The 22,081-nt window shown below is 38.7% G+C and overlaps 1 protein-coding gene across 1 annotated transcript; it reads right to left on the reverse strand.

Annotated features, from left to right (window-relative positions):
• Positions 1 to 643: 643 nt before the first annotated feature.
• Positions 644 to 21,413, reverse strand: hif1aa (hypoxia inducible factor 1 subunit alpha a). The gene is made up of 15 exons (XM_042500379.1): positions 21,161 to 21,413; positions 10,007 to 10,197; positions 9,165 to 9,316; positions 8,488 to 8,572; positions 7,752 to 7,861; positions 6,274 to 6,476; positions 5,974 to 6,080; positions 5,695 to 5,842; positions 5,188 to 5,492; positions 4,880 to 5,082; positions 4,346 to 4,468; positions 3,711 to 3,958; positions 2,456 to 2,555; positions 2,267 to 2,342; positions 644 to 1,865 (listed from the first exon to the last, which is right to left on the reverse strand). The coding sequence occupies exons 1-15, from the start codon at positions 21,190 to 21,192 to the stop codon at positions 1,702 to 1,704; spliced, it is 2,247 nt and encodes a 748-aa protein (XP_042356313.1). The 5' UTR covers positions 21,193 to 21,413; the 3' UTR covers positions 644 to 1,701.
• Between the last annotated feature and the right edge of the window lie 668 nt (positions 21,414 to 22,081).

The following is a 22,081-nucleotide window of genomic DNA, read 5'->3' on the forward strand; positions in this document are numbered from 1 at the left end:
AGAGTTGTTTACACCCATGTTACAATGATGAATCACCTTGTCCTCATAAATTGACAGCGTGTGCTAGACAATCCTAACTAGTGCAGCTAAACACATTGTAAATCCACATAAAAAGGGCATGAGACTGCAGGGCCGTGTGCACGCAGAAAAAGTTGAGAATTAAGTCAAAAATGGCCACATGAAAGTGTAATGAGGGTGGAGCACCAGACTCCAAACATAAGTCTACAATTATCAGCTCACAGTTGTATGCCTCCACAAACCAGTTAAGGTGAAGTCACAGTTTACATCCATGGCTGTCCGGATGCGTGTTGCCATGACAAATGATGCTTCAAATATGGATGCAAAAAACCGTACAAATTCTAAAACAAAGACATCGACGGACTTGCTCTCGTCACTGTGCAAACAGATCTACATGATCTTGGAAGAGGTGTTCCCTCCTCAGGGCACGATCAACAACATTTTTCAGTAGCAGTTAATATGCCGTTGAGCGAGTCAATCTAAGGTCCAGAAAAAGGGCATTTAGGGCCTATAAATAGCAGGACCAATCACTAATTATTGGATGGCATGGTTCCCATATAATACAGCTGTTAAGGGCAAATGAGGCCCCACTTTGGTTAACAAGTTAATAAAACCTGAAACAGAGTACTTTATTAAAGCCATTTAATGTTAGACGGCAACAAGAAGCATGAGAGACCCAACAATATAGCATGGATCAATGATATTAAACGGACTACCATTAAACTGAGCAAACAAGTTTGACAACTCACGAGTGCTAGAATGATGACGATGATCACACAAGTAAAATATGAATATCCCACTTATTTCAACAGACGGTTTTTGAGTATGTCACGCACAGTAAAAACCAAAAAACATGAATTTACTTCATGTTAGAGAAAAAAATGCCGATACTCCATGATGAGAAGCAAAAAAAAAAGTGAAGCAGTTACTCTCAGGTTTCATTTAGAGAGCAAGAGTCAAAGCTGTGAAGCCATATGGAGTAAATTAAAATTTCCCTGGTATATGTACAGTAACACACACTTACAGTAAAGTAATAAAGTGACATGTACTGGACTGCTACACAATTAAATGCATTTACCTCAAAGACTGATAGCTATTAAATGGAGATAACATTCAAACCACCTAGGGCTTAAACAATATGTTCATACGTCTGGACTAAAGACATCTTGTTAGGTACGAGTACTACAACATACAAGTATGGGAGGAAAAATAAAATTGTTCAAATCCCATTAAAACGACTTTAAAAAGGCTTAATATATATTGCTGGTAATATTTTTCTTTTTAAGAAAATATAAATTGTGCGACTGAAGCTTACAATACACTGCTGGCAGTAGTGCCAGGGTTTGGTGACCTGCTGGAAAAGGGTCATCTGTCGAGGCATTGTGTGCTGAGAGACTCCCTGGAAGAGAGAAGAGACAAAAACAAAAAACGACAATTTGGACATCTCACGATGCCTGAATCCCTTGCACCAAAACCCAGATGCTGCTATGGTGTTTGTCACGGTGGAATGCTGCAGATATCACATGAGGTGCACAAACAGCAGCCAGACTATAGTCAAACTCATACAGATACATAAATAAAGGGCAGTGGGGGGAGGTCAGGGGTCTTGGAGAGGGAGTGACAATATGAGGGAGAGATTGTAGTGTCCAGTCTAGTCCAGCAGTGAGCAGGCTAAGCATTGACTCAATTGACGTGGTCCAGAGCACGCAGCAGTTCCTCCCCCTGCAGCAGGTACTGGCGACCCTGCAAGGGTGCGTTGACCTCGCAGTCGTAGCGGGTGAGTTGTGGCAGGGTGAAAAGGGAACCGGTGCCCTCTGATGTGCTGCCCAGCAGACGACTCGCCAAATCTGAGAGAGAATTGGGGAGGCATGTTTGTTATAGAAAAGAAAACATGGAAGGAAATGTTTCAGTTGCAACACTGTATAATTGGCATTTATCTTTTTAATGAAAACAGTCATGGGGAAAAAAATCTAATAAAGAACATGATATTTAACCCTTTGGAACCTGGAGTGACATGAGGTTTCTGGTGCTGCATTTAGATGCCTTTCACATGCATTTAAACCTTTATAACTTGAGCAAATTGGTTGGATGTGGTTGACTAATGATAAAACTAACAAGGAAATTTGACATAGAACTATCAGTAGAAATATAAAAAATGCTGACAAAATTAACACTGTTTAAGACTTCTGATTTTGCTGGTGTTTAGGATAAAGTTTACGAAAACTCTTAAGTATTAATGTTTATTCACCTGAGGGCAGCAGCAGTATGGTCCTGGTTGTTCCCGACTCTGAGGGCTTCAGTTTTTTGCCCTCTTCTGCTTGTTCCTGGGACAAAGTTTCATAGAAAAATCATCAAATACAGAAACACAACTTCTGCATCTGCAAATGTTAAGTAACATCTCCAGTAGATTAACTATGTTTGGATGTTGAGGACTTACCTGTCCAATAATATCTTTTATGTCACCCAGTTTTCTTTTGCGCTGTGCGTTCTGAGCTGCCAGAGTCCTGAGCGAAACTTCTTTATCCAGCTGTGGGGTCCTGGTGCACAGCAACAGAGGCTGCGTTAACCAAATATTTTTCGCCATTGACTGAATTTTGTTTGAAAAATCTCAACGCCGTCCGTCATTTTGACACAGACTAGAACTCTGTGGGTGATCTACCATGACATAAAGTAATTCACACCCCTGCCTAGTTGGTGGCGTGTGCACATTAGTTGTTGTCTAGCCTTATTTGATCTCTCTTTAATCTCAGATGCATGACCTCAGTGTCTTGCTGGTTTTAGCCATCACATTAGTAGGCTATATGGCTACACAGCATTGCAAAGGTCATGGCAGTTGGACATTGGACATTGGACATTGGACATGGCATGTCCAATGATTCTTTGCACACTCAGTGTCTCTGTTCACCTTTTTTCTAAATGCCCTTATAAAGAGGAGTGTTGTGTTAAAGAGTGCACCAATATGGCGCTCCACTGCTTTTTTTCCTTTAAGTAAGGAAACAAAATATTTAGCAGTTTGTGTAACCCAGTTGAAATCAGAAACATTGTTTTAACAACTTAAGCTCAAATCATCACGGAAGTGTATTTCATGTGAGAGACAATAAAAAAGTTGACCAAAGTTGTAACATTGACATTTAAAATGTGCTGATTGATTCAGGAACTCAGCTAATGTTTTTAGTTACAAAAAAACATTCCACTTCAAAAGTTATCAGTAGCTGCTGACTTTAGCCTTTGAACAACACATTTAATTAAATTATATTTTGTTAGTCTATAGCTGCTAACTGTTACCTATTAAAGATTAAAAGGCAGCATAACGGCCTTTAACATTATAGTTATTCTTGACTAAAGATTGTAAAATTGCCACCATAGGAACAATGTTTGCAAAACCTTTGCAACAAACCACAATTTAAAAGTGCATGCACACAAATGCATACACACCACAGGTGCATGAGGATACTTAAATGAAAAGCAATACACCTCTGCTTATGAACAAGCTTGTTCTTCAAACTAATTTTTAAAAATGTACTAATGATATTAAATATGTCTAATAATTATTAAAATATGAAAATGACAAGAAATAATAGATAATGACATTTTTATGAGAATGTCTAACACAATCTCTGCACAACAGTAGTAAATCACTAACCTAAAAAGCCTTAGAAAGCAATAAATATGGAGCATTTGGGAGACTCTACCTCTTAGCAACGATGACGACAGGATGAGGAGGATTGAGTGGTGCTGGGGAAGCTGTGCGACTGCCTGGTGCACTGAATGGGGAGCTGGGATAGCTGTGGATGTCCTGTGTGACGTCGACCGGAGAACTCTCGAGGGATTTGACTGGTCCACAAGCTAAAGGCTCGTCTGGGGTCAGACTGCGCAGCTGGAAGTCATCATCCATGGAGATGTAGGGTGCTAACATCTCCAGATCTAAGCCTTCCATCACCTTTAGGGGAAAAAAGGTCTAATGAATCACAGTAAAAAGAACCTTTTACTGTATTAGAACAACTATTAATTTGATTTAAATGCAGTAAAATCTAGAACAATGGTTCTCTTTTTTCTATAATGTACCCCTTTGAGATTTTTTTTCAGCTGAGTATTGCCTAGTCAGCACCAAACAGTTTTTGTAGAAACACACAGTGAACAAACGTATACAAGACTGCATTTATGACAACAGCTGACAGTTTACAGAAGTTAACGACTGCACTGAAAATAGGAGTACTGGATATGAAATGTGGTTACTCGGACTTACATTTACATTTTTTATTGAACTTTTTGGAATGTAATTATTGTAGGAATTATACATGACTGGTATTTCTCCTGAGATCAATACCTGTGTGGTAAAGGGAGTCTTGGGCTCTGTGTCAATGGCAAACAGCTTCTCCACCATGTCTAGTTTGAAATCTGAGCTCATCTCTGAGTCCATCGGAAAACAATAGTCCAGCGGACTGTCAGTCTAAAGAGAAGAGTACATATTCCATTCAGATATTTATCTCACAAGGCACAATTTGTTCGAGCAGCTTACTGTGCACACACACTATAACATACAATAATGTGTAGACACATAAATAAATTAGTAATAAATGAAAACTGTAATATAACAGGGAGCTCAATAAATCAGAAAGACTCTATCAGTAGAAAAAACAAAGTGTGGTCATCAATAAAATAGATGAAAACAATAAAATTAATGAAAAAAATATATATTTACAGAGAATCTAAGAGGCATATTGCAGGGGGAATAAAAGGTTTTGAATGTTGGTTATTCTTACAAGCAGGTAAAATGTAACAACAAACAAAGTGATATTAGTAAATGGACAAAATCGATTATTGCCTATCCTGCAAAATGACAATAATTAACTGGTCTGACCTCTGAAGGGCTGTGGCTGGTCGATGTAGTGGACGGGGCTGGAGTAAAGCTCTCGGCTTTGGCACCCTCAGAGCTGGTGGTGGAGACGTGAAGGGGCTCGCTGGGCGGCAGAGGGGAGAGAGGCAGAGCCAGCTTCTCACTGGTGGAGGGAAGCATTACATCATTGTAGAGAGTGTCCTCTTTCAGCAGCTGGATCTCTGAATCTGTACCAGAGGACAGAGGGAGGTAAGAATGAATTCAATCCACTGAACATAAACTCTGATTTCTGCTAAGAAGAAGCTTAAGTATGTGTATATGAGGCCACGAACCAGGGCAGCTAAAATCCAGGGAGATGATTGCGTCTCCAGCAGCTGGCGCCAGCAGAGTCAGGGCCTCTGGCTCCTCTTTCAGCTGGTCGTACAGGCTAGCCAAAGGCTGGGCCTCCACGGCCCGAGTGAACAGTTTGATCACGTCCAGCTCTGGGCCTTTTTCCTCCTCCTTCAGCAGGGTCGGAGACATGTCGGACTGGCTGCTCTCGACCACTGCCTTTTCTTCAACCAGCTGCTCCTCCTTCACTGGCTTCACATCCTCAGTCTGCTCCAGAGACAGGATCAGTGTCTCCTCCTGGATGCCACTGTGACAGAGTTATACAGCTGTAAGACTGAGTTTACTGAGTAATGGCTCTGACAATATCCACAAGTCCATTCACACTGTCTGTAATCTATTGTTTATGTGCATGCCACTTTGTCAGCTGTTTCACTTCACTTCAGATAAAAAAAGACGACATTAACCACAGCTCTTACGAAATTGCTGACTTTGAAGAGCTTTCACAATACCTGAGCACAAAGTTGACACAGACGACACACTGTGGCTGAGAGTTCTTATTGTTGTAGATGACAGTGGCTTGTGTTTCCACCCACACAAAGCCTCCTCTCTTGGCCAACATCCTGTACTGGCCCGTGCTGACCTGGCCCTTCGCAAATACTACAAGCAAAGAGAAACAAGAGAGGAACTTTGTAAAAGACAGATTTAGACATTTGGTTAACGGTTTGGCAAAAAAACCAGCTGGACTTTGTTGTGTTTTAATTCAAGATTCTCTTAGTGTTGATGCTTACAGTTGTGGTGAGTCTTGGTAAGGTGGTCTGAGTCCAGGGCGTGATAGTACTCATACACAGAACGATTCAACAGGTCCTCTGGATCATAACCCATGAGCTCAGTGATCCTGGACAAACAAAGAAAAGGTTATTTCCTTCATTGGCACTGATGAGGCTTCTGTAGTATCTACACTGAACACTAGGTGGCTCTGTGTGACTGCGCAACTGAGAGCTTTGGCAATAACAGGCAATAAAACATACTACACAGCTGAATGGATCCATGTTAAGCTTCTTAGTATTCATTCACACGGGCAAACTTACCGCTCATCACAATATGTGAACTTCATGTCCATTGTATGGCGGCTGAGAAAGGTCTTGGTGTCCAGAGGGACCTCAATGTTGGAGGGGTGTTGGATGGGGTCACAGATCAAAACCAGGTAAGGGACAGACGGCTCCTTGTGCCCGTTGGGACTCTCCTCAGTGAGGTTGTCATATACACGGATATGACCTGAGCAGTGGAGCACCTGGAGAGTGGCAAAAGTAGGGTCATGACACTTTTATTAACATTTTATTATTATTATTATTTCCAGACCTCAAGGAGAGTAAACGTTTCGTAGTGAAGCACACACATAATTATCATAAGTAATAAATTAATGTTTTGGGGGCTATTAGGTCTGTAGCAATAGACATATCATAACTGTCTTCCCTCTCCATTTTCCTTTACATGGAAAAAAAAAACAAAAATGTATTCACACAAGAACCCAACCCAGCAGTCTGTCCTGTCTATAAAGTGTCCTCAGTTATGATAATAGAAAATTTCGCCTACGCATATTATTTCTAATTATCTGACGCTATACTTTCCTAGACTTTGTGTGAGAGGAAATTTGACACGTAAATAATGCTTTGAAACAAACTTGTGATTAGGGCTTTACAAATAAATGATCTTCAGATATCTTAAGTGCATTATATTTGGTTGGAAGATTACTTAAGTTCAAAGTTCTCATGCTAACTCAACTCCTTTTGATTTAAATGTGAAACCAATTTAAGTAATGGCTTCTGGTTTCCTGTGAGCATGAACAGTACGTCAATCACAGACACAAATGGTTTCATTTGTATCAAAACAATCATGATGGTCTATTTCCTCTGCACATTAACTTATTGAATTAGTGCTGATGTAAACATCCACCCACTTAAATGCAATCTGTATCTTTCTAGTTTTCGCATTTAAACACCAATGTTTTTTAACTCTTCACAGGCATTATTCAAATATAACTTCAGCATCTGAACATTTATAATACTATAATGATAACATGTCAGGCTCCTTATTTGCCAGCTCTTCCAGGCTGAGAATGAGGAATAACATTAAACACAATAACATGAATTACAGTCTCATGACCTGTCATGCCCCCCAAGCCTTACGAGACACATTCATGTAATTCTTAAAAGGTCAAGAGAATAATTAAAGTAATATTTTTTCCACCTTTTAACAATGTTTTTATTAAAATAATTTTTCCTGAAATTTGACTGACCTCACTAACATCCCATGTTATTATTAATGTACTTGCACATTGACTAATTGGGTAAAGGCAAATAATCTAACAGCTGGAACAGTCTAGTAAGTTCTGAAAACTACATCACTTTATGGTAATATGGCAGCCTTTATAACCTGGAATAGACAACGTTTATGATATTCAAAATCTATGACTATACCTGGTCTTGTGTCAATATAATATTGATATATACTGTTTTTTTCACATTTCTGAGAGAAAATTTCCCATCTAAATTCACGGCAGCCTTACCTTCCATGTGGCTGATTTGACGTTGACAGTGCGACCTCTGCTTGTGAGAGTGCATTTCATTCGGAGGAAGAAGCTGCGCTCTGTGTTTGGTTCCTTGGTCTTTTTGGAGCCTGAAATCACATAAACAGGAAGAGACATTGACTTCTACCATTTTGTTTTGCCATAAACTTTTGCCAACTGCCAACTGTTCACATTTGCATTCTGAGGCGACTTTAAGCTGTAAAGCTCTGTGGTCAGCTGCAGCAGGTTAAATAAAGGAAGTGGAGTTAACAGCCGTTGTAGCTGAGATAATAGAGTGTACTGAAGTGCTGAGCAGAAAAGCAAATGTGGGTTCAAATACATGTAATGCACTGATAACAAATGATGTTGTGGAGCACATCTTAGGCAGAAGAACTCGAAGTTTTAGCCTAATTAAATTTATTAAAATTCTACTGAGAAATGTTATTTAATTACATGGAAGCTATACAAAAGACTAAACAAATTCAATCCACTCACACAAAGCAACACTACATTGTGTTATGCAAGCAAAATAGGAAATGTGCCAGTGATGTAGCGTACTGTTCCAGTAATGCTGAGTGAAAGGTCACGCAAGTCCAAACACTAGCCAACTCTAATCATTTTGACCTCGGGACTCAAGTGGGAAAAAAATAACTCATGCAGAGTGATTTGAGCACTGAGTGCTTGTGTGATCCCGACTCGGTCCATCAGTGTGGTCTTATAATGTGGCACTGCTCACCTGTTTTGTGGACCAGCATCTCCCTCAGCTCTTCCTGGTCGCAGGGATGTATGAAGTCAAACACACTGTGTCCAGTCAGGTCAAACTGCAGCAGAGAGAGTGAGAACAGAATGTAAGCCCTCTAACCTGTAAATGCAGCAGTATAGTTATGGTCAGGGTAGCCACACATTTTCATGGACAATGTTTCAAAACTTCTGCATGACTTTAAGCACAAATAATAATATTTTAATTTTCATAAAGCATACACTTCACTGTGTCTGCGGAATTTGCTGAACCGATTATGATATTTTTTCCACACACACACACACACACACACACCGAAGAGTTATGCTTTCCATAACAAACGCCGTCAGAGTATGTTACAAATACATGAAACCTGTCTTGATTTTTTGTAATTCCATGACTTTTCCAGACCAGTAAAACCAGATTTTAAATTTTCACTACCAGGTTTTTCATTACCATGGGATCCCTGTATAGTTTTTCAAGGAAGACACTGACTTCAAACCATTTTCAATAAAAAATCTAAATGTGTGTGTGACTGTCTATTGAGCAGTATCTGTCAAAACTTGACAACCACATTTCATTTCCTGCTTCTGACTCAGTTTCCTATCAAACTCATGCTCTTTCCTCTGTGATGTTCTTTAGTGTTGACACAAAGCAGGTCAAATAAGACCAACCTGTGCCAGGCCGAGGCACTTGTTGACATTTTCGGAGAGATAGATCATATCCCCATCTTCAGACAACACCATGAGAAAGCCCTCCAGAGCCTTTAGGTAGGAGCTGTTTAGCTGTATATCCAGCTCTGTTTCGTCCTCTGCCATTGGCTCATCTGCAGGAGATAACACAGAGGGATGTAGGGAAAGAAAATCAAAACAAGAGTAAAGTGAAATAAAAGGTCTTTGTTGTCAAAATGTTTGCAATGCAGGACACTATCACAAAGGAAACACACAACTCATGGGTATATCTGCGAAGAGATCTGTACCTGAGATAATTCTTTAAAGCCGATCATTCCATCAGTACTTTTATATACAAAGATAAGTTGCACTACGATTATAGCTCGATTAGGCCTACAGCAGTACAGACTGACATGTTAACATGTGTTTTAAAAGTCTGGTTTTAGTCAGACTAACACAATGATTCAACGTTTTCTAATATCATGTACAGTAACTGAATGTTAAAACTTGTTTGGGTCCAGATCACTTCATATCATGCTGACTGATTGTTTGACAATGTTTAACCATCTACCAGTGTTTTATTCAATTTTCCTCTGCACCAAGAACTGTGCTCACATTGTCTTTTTGGGACCTCTCTTCCTTCAGCTGAAATTTCCCTGTCATTCTTTTATCTGTGGCTTATCACAGTGAAAAAAGTATCTGGCACATTTATAAAAACAATTATTCTCAAGCTGCCTTTAAGATAATAATGAAAATTGCTGTACAATTTAATTAGCATTTGAAGGCCAGATGGTGCCCTAAGCCAAATTTGTCCACTAACAAGTACAACAACTACAGATACTGACCAGTGCTGAGCAGTTTCCTCATGCGCAGGTAGCTGATGGTGAGCCTCATTATCGAAGCCTTGTCCAAGCCGGAGCTGACGCTGTGAGGCAGGGGCAGCTGCTGGGCCAGCTCGTAGAACACCTCCGACTCCTTCCCACGCCGGCATCGCGCTGCATCCCTTGACTTCTCCTTCCTCCGCTCCGAGCTCACCCTGCGAGACACAGGCAGTGGGTCAGCTTGGACACAAACTGGTTTTGATCCCACTAGGCACACTACAAGAGCTGACATCCCTCTTCCCTTCCCGACCGAGTATGTGTACAGTCTGGTCAGCCACTGGCCTGTCACTGGAGAGGCTGCAGCAGCTGGAGTCTGCAACAAGCCACCTCTGAGCCAAGCCGCCGTCTGGACCCCCGTCAGACTAATTTACATACATGACTATCAGCAACCATCTCATTGGCTGCTGACCAAAAGAAATGGAGTCTGCCCACCAAAAGTGATTGGCTGGGAGGTTGGGCATGGATTCTCCTGTCTGTCTCTTGGTGCGCAGCCAAGCTACAGTGCAACACCAATCATCTTGACATTTACGAGTCTGGCTGAACGGATCTACAGGGAGGGGAATGATAATAATGGCACTAACACAGAGAGTACACACAAACAAGAATGAGTGACAACTTCAAACACCAGGACAAACAAACTGTCAATTTTCTATGATTTTACATCAGCGTCCTCCGTAACTGCTGACTGATCGTAGAAGCTCCATAGTAGAGCAAGCATTTATCCAGGCAGTTATCCAAGGTCTGGCTAATGGACTCTCAGCACACTGTAAACAAGATCTTAAGACCTGGCTGTATTTTTAAAACAACAAAGAACAGCAAACTTTGTAGGACACAAGGACATATGCAAGTCACTATTAAATTACTTTATTTAATTGATTTCTTACAGCAGAAAATCTTGGCTTCTAAGCACAAGCACAGGTAGCATCTAGGTATTACAGAGTAGCAGGTATTTAGAAATCCTGATGGTATGATTTTTCAGTACCATCAGAAGTACAGATGCTCCTCTTTGTTTTAAACTGATGTTCTGCTTATTCAGGGTTTCCTGCGCATTCATGTATTTATGGTGGCCTATCACAATAAAAACAGCTGCCAAAACAAATAGAAACACATTTTGGAGCTGAAATGTTAAAAAAGAGTGCTGCTGAAATATATAAACCATGCATTTATTCATCCACACTATCGGAGCGCAAAGTGTACTCTGGGCACAGACAGAGCAACAAAACGTCAAGCGCATGAGAGTGAAGCTTAATAATTCATTCTTCTGGGCCTAAAAAATTGTATTCACTCACAGTAGCCGTTCCCCTCATCAATCTATCTGATATGATCAGCTCTGAACTAATCGACAGATAAATTATCCAGCCCAGTCACAAACTGTTGCTGAGTTGAAAAAGAACTCATGAAGTGCCATGCCTGTGTTAGATTCACAGACTGGAAAAAAAGCTCCAAATTTAGAAATGATACAAAGGGACACACATGCATTTAAAAGAAAAAGGTTTGTATGTATGTAGGGTTCCTATAGCTTATGCCAAGTTAAGTTTAATTTTTAAAAAAAACTTTTGAAAATGCCACTCGGATTGAAATTTTAGATTAATTTTACAATAGCCAAAACTGAAGGGAAAAAAAACATGCCCCGACATCAATTACTTAGGATTAGGGTCAGCTTCGCTCAAAGTTCGTTGCAACAAAAAAATGTCTTTTTTGGAGCGAGTTTCTCCCTCTTCATGTGGGATTTCACTGTCTTGATTTTCATCATGCCGAGTTTGGAAAAACCTTTTGAATAAAATACATATCTCATATGTACTGCCTTCTATCGCTTTCAGACATGCTGCTAAATCTTGGTTAATTAGACAATTTTTGTTGAATTTGCACTTCCCCACATCATCCAGAGTACTGTGACAACTAGCTAGCTAGCACACAGTGCACATCCTCTGCTCGCCACAAACAACATAAGTGTTGCCAGTTCCACTATCCTGATATGTGTTTTTGTTGTAGTGCAAAGCACGCACCACCAGAAGTAAGTCTCTTCTGGTAGAACAAGCAGCTGAGCAAGAAGAAAGAAAGAAAGAAAGAAAGATGGCAATAAGGTTACAGGACTTGTTATGAGGAAAAATGCTTTTTTTAAAGCACCAAAGCCTGCTAAGTACCAATTGGAGTTTTTATTTGTATTGGTGAGCATGTGTAAAGCTCTCATGACTACTTAACTGACTGACTATATCTGCAACATAACTGCAATTGTCAACCTGACTGCTGCCGACTTTATGCCATTATCCACCTCACAACCACGACCCCACAAGCTAAAATGCATCCATGTGACACTGGAGCTGCATCACAACAGAATGGATGGTAGTTTAAAAGCCCCTGGGCTTTGAAATGTACACCTCATTAAAATTGATCTGTTATGTACTCAGAGCATTTACCAAGGCTATGTTGTTATTTAAGGATCTCTAACAAGAGAATGGACCAGCTGACTGAAATTTGCCTTCTGTGTATCAAGTCACATGGCAGGTTTTGCAAACTGATTTTTCATAGAGTAGGGAACAGTTTTGGTTTTAGAACAAAGCTTTCCAAGTGCAGATTACAAAATAAGTGCTCTGGGGTAAAACATCTGAGTGTGGCCTTTGTCTCTTAGGCAGCTCCAACCCTGTCACTGACCTAAGCCTGAGAAGAACATCCGTCAATCCGTAAACACATGAGGACTTTGTGTGCAGACAGCTACTCAGGTGTCTTCTTACATAGCTATACTAGGGAGTGGGAGTTCAAACTGTACAGAAAACAAATAAAGAAGCAGAAACCACTTTCAAACCTAAGAATTTCAAAAAATACAAACATCCAACTAATACTGGATCATAGCCCAACCACAACTCTACTGGATATCGTTCCCTGTTGATCTGATCCCAATTTTGATGACAAATGGCTGCAGATACCAATTATGCATTGAGGGTCTTAGTGTTGTGTATACCAACAATCCTCCTCCTCTCAAACATGTTTATGTCTACTTTAAATATAAAAATGTTTCAGCCCAGACTGCAGTTACAGCTAAGAGTGTATACATTCATACATGTGTTTGCCATGTTTGCAAATACCATTGACAAATATTTATAATGTCTCTGTCAACTCCTTCAGGCAGAATATTCAGACAACATGAAACCTGATCGCAGAGTTATGAAACCTCTTCTGTACTGTATCAAAACATTTCCTTTATTTCAAGGCAGACTTGGCTCCTACTGAAACAATCGCTTCCAAGCTACATTCATGTAAATACATTTATTTATCACCACAGGGTAAAATTATCACAAATGATTGACAGGCCATTGTATGCAAGGAGCACTAAGCTACTGGCTATGCTATGGTGATCTAATGACAGATAAACTCCACAAACTGTGGTCCTAAACCGGAGGCGAGATGATTGATTAGTAAAACCCTGTATACAACTTGTTCTCCTCTGTGATGACTGCACACCATTGTATCACATGCCTGTATGCAAATCCTATTCAAAAGAAGGTCAGCTGTAATATTCCACTGCAATACACTCAGGGTACAAAATTAGCACCATCCACTAGCCAAACACTGGTAAAATAGGAATGTGGCTGGAAGATTTTCTTTACTCACCAACCAAAAAAACCCCAAAACTGATCATCGACTGAGCAGCTGGAAAAGTTTGAACATACACTAGCCATTTGGCCGGTGAACAAAAAAGTTAATTTTGCACCCTTAAAGCCACTGAATACAGGAACACAATACAGCTATGACATTTAGCTAAGCCTAAATTCAACATGACAAAAAATTGGGTGCCCAGTAGCTCACCTGGTAGAGCGGGCACCCCATGCACGAAAGCTTAGTCCTTGCTGCAGCAGCCGCAGGTTTGACTCCAGCCTACAGCCCTTTGCTGCATGTTATCCCCTCTCTCCCTCTTTCATGCTTAATCTGTCCTATCAATTTAAGGCAAAAGGCCCCAAACTTAAAAAAAAAAAAAAAACAACAACAGAGTATTACTAGTTTATTTCAACTATGAATATTTCCACTGGCCAAAATACTTAAATGCTGAAGTCACACACAATATGCATATCAATAGTCACATTGGGCATGAATTGAGTGTTTAATCATTTTAAAATGCTGTAGTAAAACAACTTGAAAATAATAACAGAGGTATTTGGGGACATGTTAAACAAGAATATAATACGGTTTGCTGATAACTTGATTTGATCGGCTATATATATTGTATTTTATGATATTGTTACAATTTAAGAATCTAATAATTAAAATGCTCACCTGTTTAATACAACCTTCATGGCCAGTCTAGCATAGATCAGTGTAGCGCTCTCATGCTTTGCTTTACAAAGTAACATAGAGTTAAAGAGGTGCACCTGAATGCCACATGAAGTCCCTGTTGCTATGAGAGTCAAACTCGTTTCCAACACAGACAAAAAGCAGAGGACAGAGGCAGCATGGCAGTAAATGACACCAAATGCAGTAGAGACTCAGCATAGTTGTCTTTTATTATGTAACTATTTGGGTACAAACATTTACCCACCAGCGTGGCAGAAGACCTTCTGAGATTTACTTGCCAAACAGAAAATCTACCCATATTTGGCGCCCAGCGGGTGTTAACTTCTGACCTAGAAGACACAACTGTCTGATACAAATATTACTTTTTGTACTTGTTTTTGTAGTTTGTGCCTTTTTCAGTACCCACATACTTCACGATAAAAATTAAAATTATGCTTATTCGATGAACCTGCTCCACCATATTAAAACATACATTAGGGGGAAGAAAACTGCTTACTTTCACATGAAACATGCAATAAAAACCACACAGTTCCCTTGATGTTAAGACAAAGGCGAGCAGAGAGGCCGCCGTTACATAACACTATTAATGCACATGGTCATGCATGCCCAGCAGTCCTCTGCTTGACATGCCTCACTGCATACACTATCATTCACAGTTTTGTAGCTTTAATTAGACTTGTTTTGTTGTCTGGTCAGAATGAGTGTTATTATATAAACAAAAGTTATTTGAGTCATTAACAGTTATGAACAAGTTCACTGGAGACTATTGGGAAAACGATCCAGTGTAAAATGAAAATCAGCCTTGCCAATGCTGCCAGAGTTGCTTGTGTATTTTGCTACTAGAGGCTGACCTATTTCACAAGAAAAATGTTCTCTCTATCTGTCATTCCAGTTTAGTGTGACTGTAAACACTGTCTTATCTATTATATAATCCAATTTGGGGAAACACCACAACTACAGCTTCTACCCAACATGGAAAGAAAAGCAAAGTAACACTGGAGACAAAACCATTTTACAGAAAATGAACCCATGACATGATAGTAAAATATGAAGAGCCATTTTTGGAAACAGAATAGTAGGGGCCTCCCCTAAATTCTGCCTATTTTGGAAGTGAAATAACAGAGCCAGATTTCAGTACGAGGGTTCAGAGGCTGTGATGTAATATGTTTACTTTGTATTAAGCTACTCAACTGATCACTTAAACAACTAGAGAAATAGACGAAAACTCAGATTGGAAACGGAATTAACATTTTTGCCAACTGTATTGATATAATTATCTTGATATTTAATTTCCTTAGTAAATGTATAGGTTTTGTTTCACTTTGCTTGGTTCATTATGAATGTAAAAGTGGACCTGATTTAGGTCTGGGCTATATGACAAAAAAATGTTATCATGCTAAAAATGTTTATATTGGTCAATATTGATAATTATCTGCCAAAAACATCAAATTATTATTTCTTTCAAGTTTAAGGACTGATTTTTGCTCCTGAGTAAAAGTTGAAGAAATCATATGATTAATTGTAATTTAAACTATTATCTGTTGTCAAAACATTACAAAATGTGCCAAAATAGCGGAACACTTCACAAATCTGAGGTAGATTCAGAAACAACTAAAATAACGTCCATAAATAAAATAAATAGACAAAGAAATATTAATTCTAATCAGCAGCATGTCAAACTCTTTGTATAGATGGTTTAAGACGTTTTTTAAGTGTTTTGAATGACAATGTAAAAGGAATAACTTTTACAACCACAGTATTTAATTTCTTTTATTTCTCAATCAAAACAACGACAAAAGATGGACTTCGATGACATAAAGTAGCAACAAAAGTATGACGTATCACGTGACTGAAGCAGTTATCATGTGTACAGACGAGGACATGTATGAAAGTTGTATTCCCATAACCTTAGTCACGTTATGTCTCACTTCATGAAAAAGCCAGTTATGGTTATCATTTTACTGGTTTTGGCACAGTCTGACTCAGCTGAGTTGTGCTGTAAAAAAAATCCTCTGACGTTTATGCAATGAGAAAGAGGCATTTTGGAGTGTTTAAAATACAGCCTTGAAGAAACTAGCCCACACTTTGCATAAAAAGATTCATTAAAATAGCAGGCATTCATAACTATGTGACTGTTATACGTTTAGCTACAAATGCAATTTTGTAAGGAAAGCAAAATTTAAATTGTTTTTCTTTAAATATGATGAGGGAAAAACAGGTGCCTGGGAGTCAGGTAAATTTAGCACTTTTCTCAGCAGTCAATATTTTGAAACTTATCATCAGTGCTGCTGACCTTTGGCCTTTTAAACCATGTCCAATGAGATTAAAGCAAATCCTAAGCAAAGCTATTAGTGTCTCAGAGTTTTCAAAATACATAAAGTCCCATCTTAAAATGGCTTTTTGTTCAGCATGACTATCATAGTTATTGGTGGAGATTTGGCATCATAATGTAATTCATCTACAGTCTTTCACAGTTATCATTATTTGATGATAGTCAGTGGCATCGCCCCTAACCCGAGGCAAATAAATAAAGGTAAAATACTAAAATATGTTACTTAGGCACAATTTGAGACACTTATCTATGAAGTAGTATAGTACGCAGTAGAATTGTACAACTGATCAGTGCTGGCAAATGTATTAAGCAACAAACTTTAAATGTGCAATGTGCTGAAGACAGGATGTATGGAGGGTTTTTTTTTTACTTCCTTGCATTGTTTATGAGACAATGTAAAAGCCATCAGAGTATTTGTTAATAAAGAAAGCAAAAAAGGATGTAACACTGCACAGATAAATGGGGGATTTGACATCTTTATAACAAAACCTTTGAAAAAGCTTTCTGATGTGGTGTCCTATGAGATGTTACCCTCTGGGGAAGAGTTAGTTCCCTACACAATCAATCAGTCCTCACAATCAAAGCTTCAGAATTATAACATCTTGTTTTACTATATATACCCATACCTAAATCCTCCTCTACCTTAATTTTTATCCAACACAATAACAGTTACTTGATCAACTGCAGCAGTCATGCCAAAAATTTAATTTATTTTTTTAAATAACCCGTATGATGCAAGAAGCAGCTGGCCTGGCCCCTAGGTATTTTCGTATTATATAATCTGGCCCCCATTCAAAAAAGTCTGGACACCCCTGGGCTACAATGATCATCCACAGAAAGCAGAGATTTAGCAGTCTGATAGAGGAAAGTCTTCAGTGCACATTTTCTTCATTTTTATCTTCATTCACAAAACATGAGATGAGAAACATGAGCACACAAACAAAGATACTGATGCCCTGAATCCGCAGGTAACACCATTTCCTATTCAGGTTCTAACTAGCCTGCACACAAGTTGTACTTGAACAAGAAAACCTGTAAATTGTCAAGCTGTGAATTGTTACACACTTAGGCCACTCCTATTGACGTCAAACCCCAGTGATTAAGAGATGACACAGAAATAATGTCAAGCAACCTCACAGACACCAGTTAAAACTGCATCAAACTAGAACACATTTCTTCTGAGATAAAACTGTTTATTGAAACTAAATAGGATGTTGTCCCTTTATCTCAGGCCTATACAACGTGGGAAACTTCAAACTTGTAGTAAATGACTAAAGCCCATGTGGCAACTGAATGCAGCCTGAGACAACAATACATCCTCAACAACGCAATTATTTACAACTACAAGGAAATTACAAGCCAACTATATTAACTCGTCAGCCTATAAATCAGATGTTTTAACATATGCCAATCAACCATTTCGGGACAAGTGCATGACAACATGTATATTAAGATCTTCACAACAGCTCAGTGGGACTTTAGCATGTAAGATGACAAAACTTAAGCTCTATGATACAAATAGCATCCACGTAGAGTTATCAATGTTTCAAACACATTAGTTTAGGTTTTTAGCTTTATTTATTTGCACATAAACATATACGGAAAAGACAAGGGGGAAGGTTGAAAGCCAAAAATGGTCTATGGAGATACTTCCCCTATTAAATAACTTCATAAATTGCATAATTGATCAAAATTTTAAGACTAAGCAATAATACAAAGTTAATATAAATGTTCAAATGACAAAAAGTTTGTATTTACAAAGTGAAATGCATTACGACTGAATCAATGAAGTGCTAAGAGTCATTGCAAACTGGAGTCCTTTTCAGATGTTTTTTTTAACAATAATGTTGATATCATATCATTACTGTTACAACACATTGAGCTACCTTTCAGTTCTATTTCATATTGATTAACAAGGACAATCAGTTCAGAAATTGTTCAGGAAAACCTTGGTGCAAAGTGCATCTTCTATATCCTATGCTTATTTTTCACATAAAACAACACTCAGGATTTAGTTAACTTGCTTTACTCAGGGAAGCGTCCCTTGCTGACCACTGGAAGAATTTAATTGTTGCTCTTTGACCTCTCATCTGACAGTGGTGGAATCCCAAGGTTTCCTGTCCACTTTAACACGCCTGCCAATCACCTGTTAATCATTTCTATGATATATGTATTGTTTATCTCATAACTGTCTGTTTTATCTGATGACTATTTGGCCGTGCACCCACTTAGAACCACGTTTCCCTCAATCTGAATCTGTATAGCAAGTGCAAATCCGAGCTGGAACCAGGATTGTTGTGTGGTAAAAAATAAACTTCAAACACCAAAGTTTGAGCATACATTCATCAATGCATTCATCACTTTTCTGTATATAACGCATGTCTGTCAAAGATAAGAAGGCCCAGATCAGTGATCTGCTGGATGCAGAGTCTGGGCATGCACAGGTTAATTATCCTCTTCTACAGTCAATACTAATTACAGCGTTTTAGCTAAAGCATGCAGAACCACACATTACAGGTGATGTAGCCTCTGCCAGGCTTTATTGATGGATTTACTCATTGACAACTAGTCAATTGAATTAAAATCAATCAATCAACAATGAAGTGATTATCAATTAATCATTAAACTCATTTATCAAGCAAGAAACCTTGACAATACATCATCTTAACTGGTTGTCTGTGGTTAAAATTATTATAGCTTGAGTATTGTGGGTTTTGCTTGTTGGTCAGACTAGGGTTGGCCAATAGTCTATATTTAATCAATATCATCATATGATACTAGAAATTGTCTTTTTAAGATTTTGGATATCATAATATTGCAGGTGTTGCCTTTTCCTGGTTTAAAGGCTAGATTACAGTAAAGCGATGCTGTATATTATGATACTGTATATTATTGCATATGACATTTTATATTTTATTATATGAATTGTTATTGTTGCAAATGAAATTAAACTTTTGGTAGCTGACTGGAACAACAAAATCAATAGTTTTTTTCAGTCCACTAGAAACGTGTTGCTGCAAAAAAAACCTAATGAAGTGAGAGGAACAGACCGAAAACTTTATCTTATTTGATAAAAACAGATTTTGACAAAAAAGCTTCCTTAATTTGCAGTTCATAAAAGGTAATAAATCACAATTTACTGCAATATGATATATAGCCGTACAAAGCATAATGCAAAATATTTAAAATTGCAATAATATTTAATTGTGATAATATCATATCAAGGGACCTCAGATAATCCCCACCCCTACTACTCTTGCTGTTCTTTTATTTGCTTTTATCCACTGAATTTTCAGAAATCTCACTGTGTAAATATTTTGTACAAAAAGTCGACCCTACAATATTGTCACAACATCAACATCAAGGTATTTGGTAAAAACCTATTATATGATATTCGATTTTCTCCACATAGTCCAGCCCTAGGACAAACCATGTCATTTTACCACACCACTTTGGTGGTCGCTGGTAACCTGTAATTCACTAAAGGAGTAATCAAACCACTGATTAGCCTAATTGTGGAGACCATTTTCAGCTGCAACCCTTTGCTGAGTTGTTTTCTATTGAGATTGGCCAGGTAGAAGAAACTAGCTTTTGTTCTGCACACTGCCTTGTGTGGTAAATTATCAACAATTTCCGAAACCACTTAAGAGGATGTTGTTTAAGTAGGAAAATAACTCCAACTAAAATTACTCTTAGACGACTTTGAGTGTGTTTGCTGCGGAGGAAGGTCACACCTCTTACTAAAAATAAGTTTTGAGAAATTGAAAGTAGTTTTAAATGCAACTATTGACAACTTTACACGCGAGTTTACAAACTGCATGCATACATCTCTAATAAGACTCCATCATAAACAATTTCCCGGTTCACAAAAATAATAAAGAGAAATTCAAACCAAGGCCAACTTCACTGATCCCTAAATATTTCATCAGACACCACACACCTCGCTCCGGAACTGCTCACAGGAGCGCTGAAAGCTTTTCACTGAACACTATCAAGGTTGGCACATGACACACAAACAATACACCACCTACTGATGGACTATTAATAGGATGTATAGCAGTCCATCACATTCAAAACAAAAGGTAAATTACGCCAATGTTTTCTCTGAGAGGTGTCAACTCAACAGAAACACAAAACGTAGTAACGCTGGCTAACATGTGAAATAAACGTCAAAGCGGTTTAATCAAAATAAACAGACAAAGTTATAACAACTAACGTAGTTAACGTTAGCTAATAAGTACACATTTTAACGTTAATAGCTCGAGCTCATTGACAGCTAACATTAGCTTGCTCTGTTAGCCGACTGCTAACGATAATAGCGTCGCTAGCAAAAGCATTTTGTCGAACAAACACGCTCAACTAGCAGTTAACCTTGAGACAAAGCCTATAATGTCACACCAAGAGTAGAAAATAAATCTCAACCGAGGACCAAAGTTGTTAAATCAGCTCTCAAACAACAACATAGCCTGCTGCGTAGCATTAGCTAGCTTTGCCGTTACCTTTTCTTTTCGGGTACAATTCCTGTGTCCATGTCAGGACGAAAGGACCTGAGTTGAGTCTCTCTCTCGGTATCAAGCTGTATCCAGGCCCGTCGAGAAATGAACCAAAATCCCGCGATTATTCACTAAAACGATTGTGTAAATCCTCGAGCGCTTTTCATACAAGTTCTCACGGTATATATTTCGTCAAAGAAAACAAGCTTTCATCGCTAATAACAGCCCGTTGGCGTACTCTTCTGCACAGACAGTGCCACGCTGGAGAGAGGTTACTTGACGAGACAATGTTGAGGTACTCCTCCCCCTGCCGCCGCGGGCACGCGCAGTCACATGCTTTCTGCAACGAGGACGCGCACAGGAAACCAGCCACAGACCAAAAGAAGTGAGCAAACTGTAATTTTCGACTCAAGTCAGTGTTTCTTTCAACTGTGCGTCAACGACACCGAAATAAATATTAAAGGTTTATACAGATTAGAGTGCTCTATATGAGAACACGCAGTGTCATAATAATCGTAACAACAACAACAACAACAGCAACAGCAACAACAGCAACAACAACAACAGCAACAACAACAACAACAACAGCAACAACAACAACAACAACAGCAACAACAACAACAGCAACAACAACAACAGCAACAACAACAACAACAGCAACAACAACAACAGCAACAACAACAACAGCAACAACAACAACAACAGCAACAACAACAACAGCAACAACAACAACAATAATGATAATAATAATAACATTTTTATTTATATTGCACTTTTAAAGTTAAAGCACAAAGTGCTTTTCAGAATAAAAGAGCAAATATCAAACAGCAGTGTACCCATACAATGTAGGTAATGAATGTTGCACTGCATCCACTTTTCATGGTGTTTGTTGTAATTTGTTGCATATGTTGTAAAATTTTGTTTTCT

Source organism: Plectropomus leopardus, chromosome 14 (assembly GCF_008729295.1).
Source record: "Plectropomus leopardus isolate mb chromosome 14, YSFRI_Pleo_2.0, whole genome shotgun sequence".
In the NCBI taxonomy this organism is placed as follows: Eukaryota; Metazoa; Chordata; class Actinopteri; order Perciformes; family Serranidae; genus Plectropomus; species Plectropomus leopardus.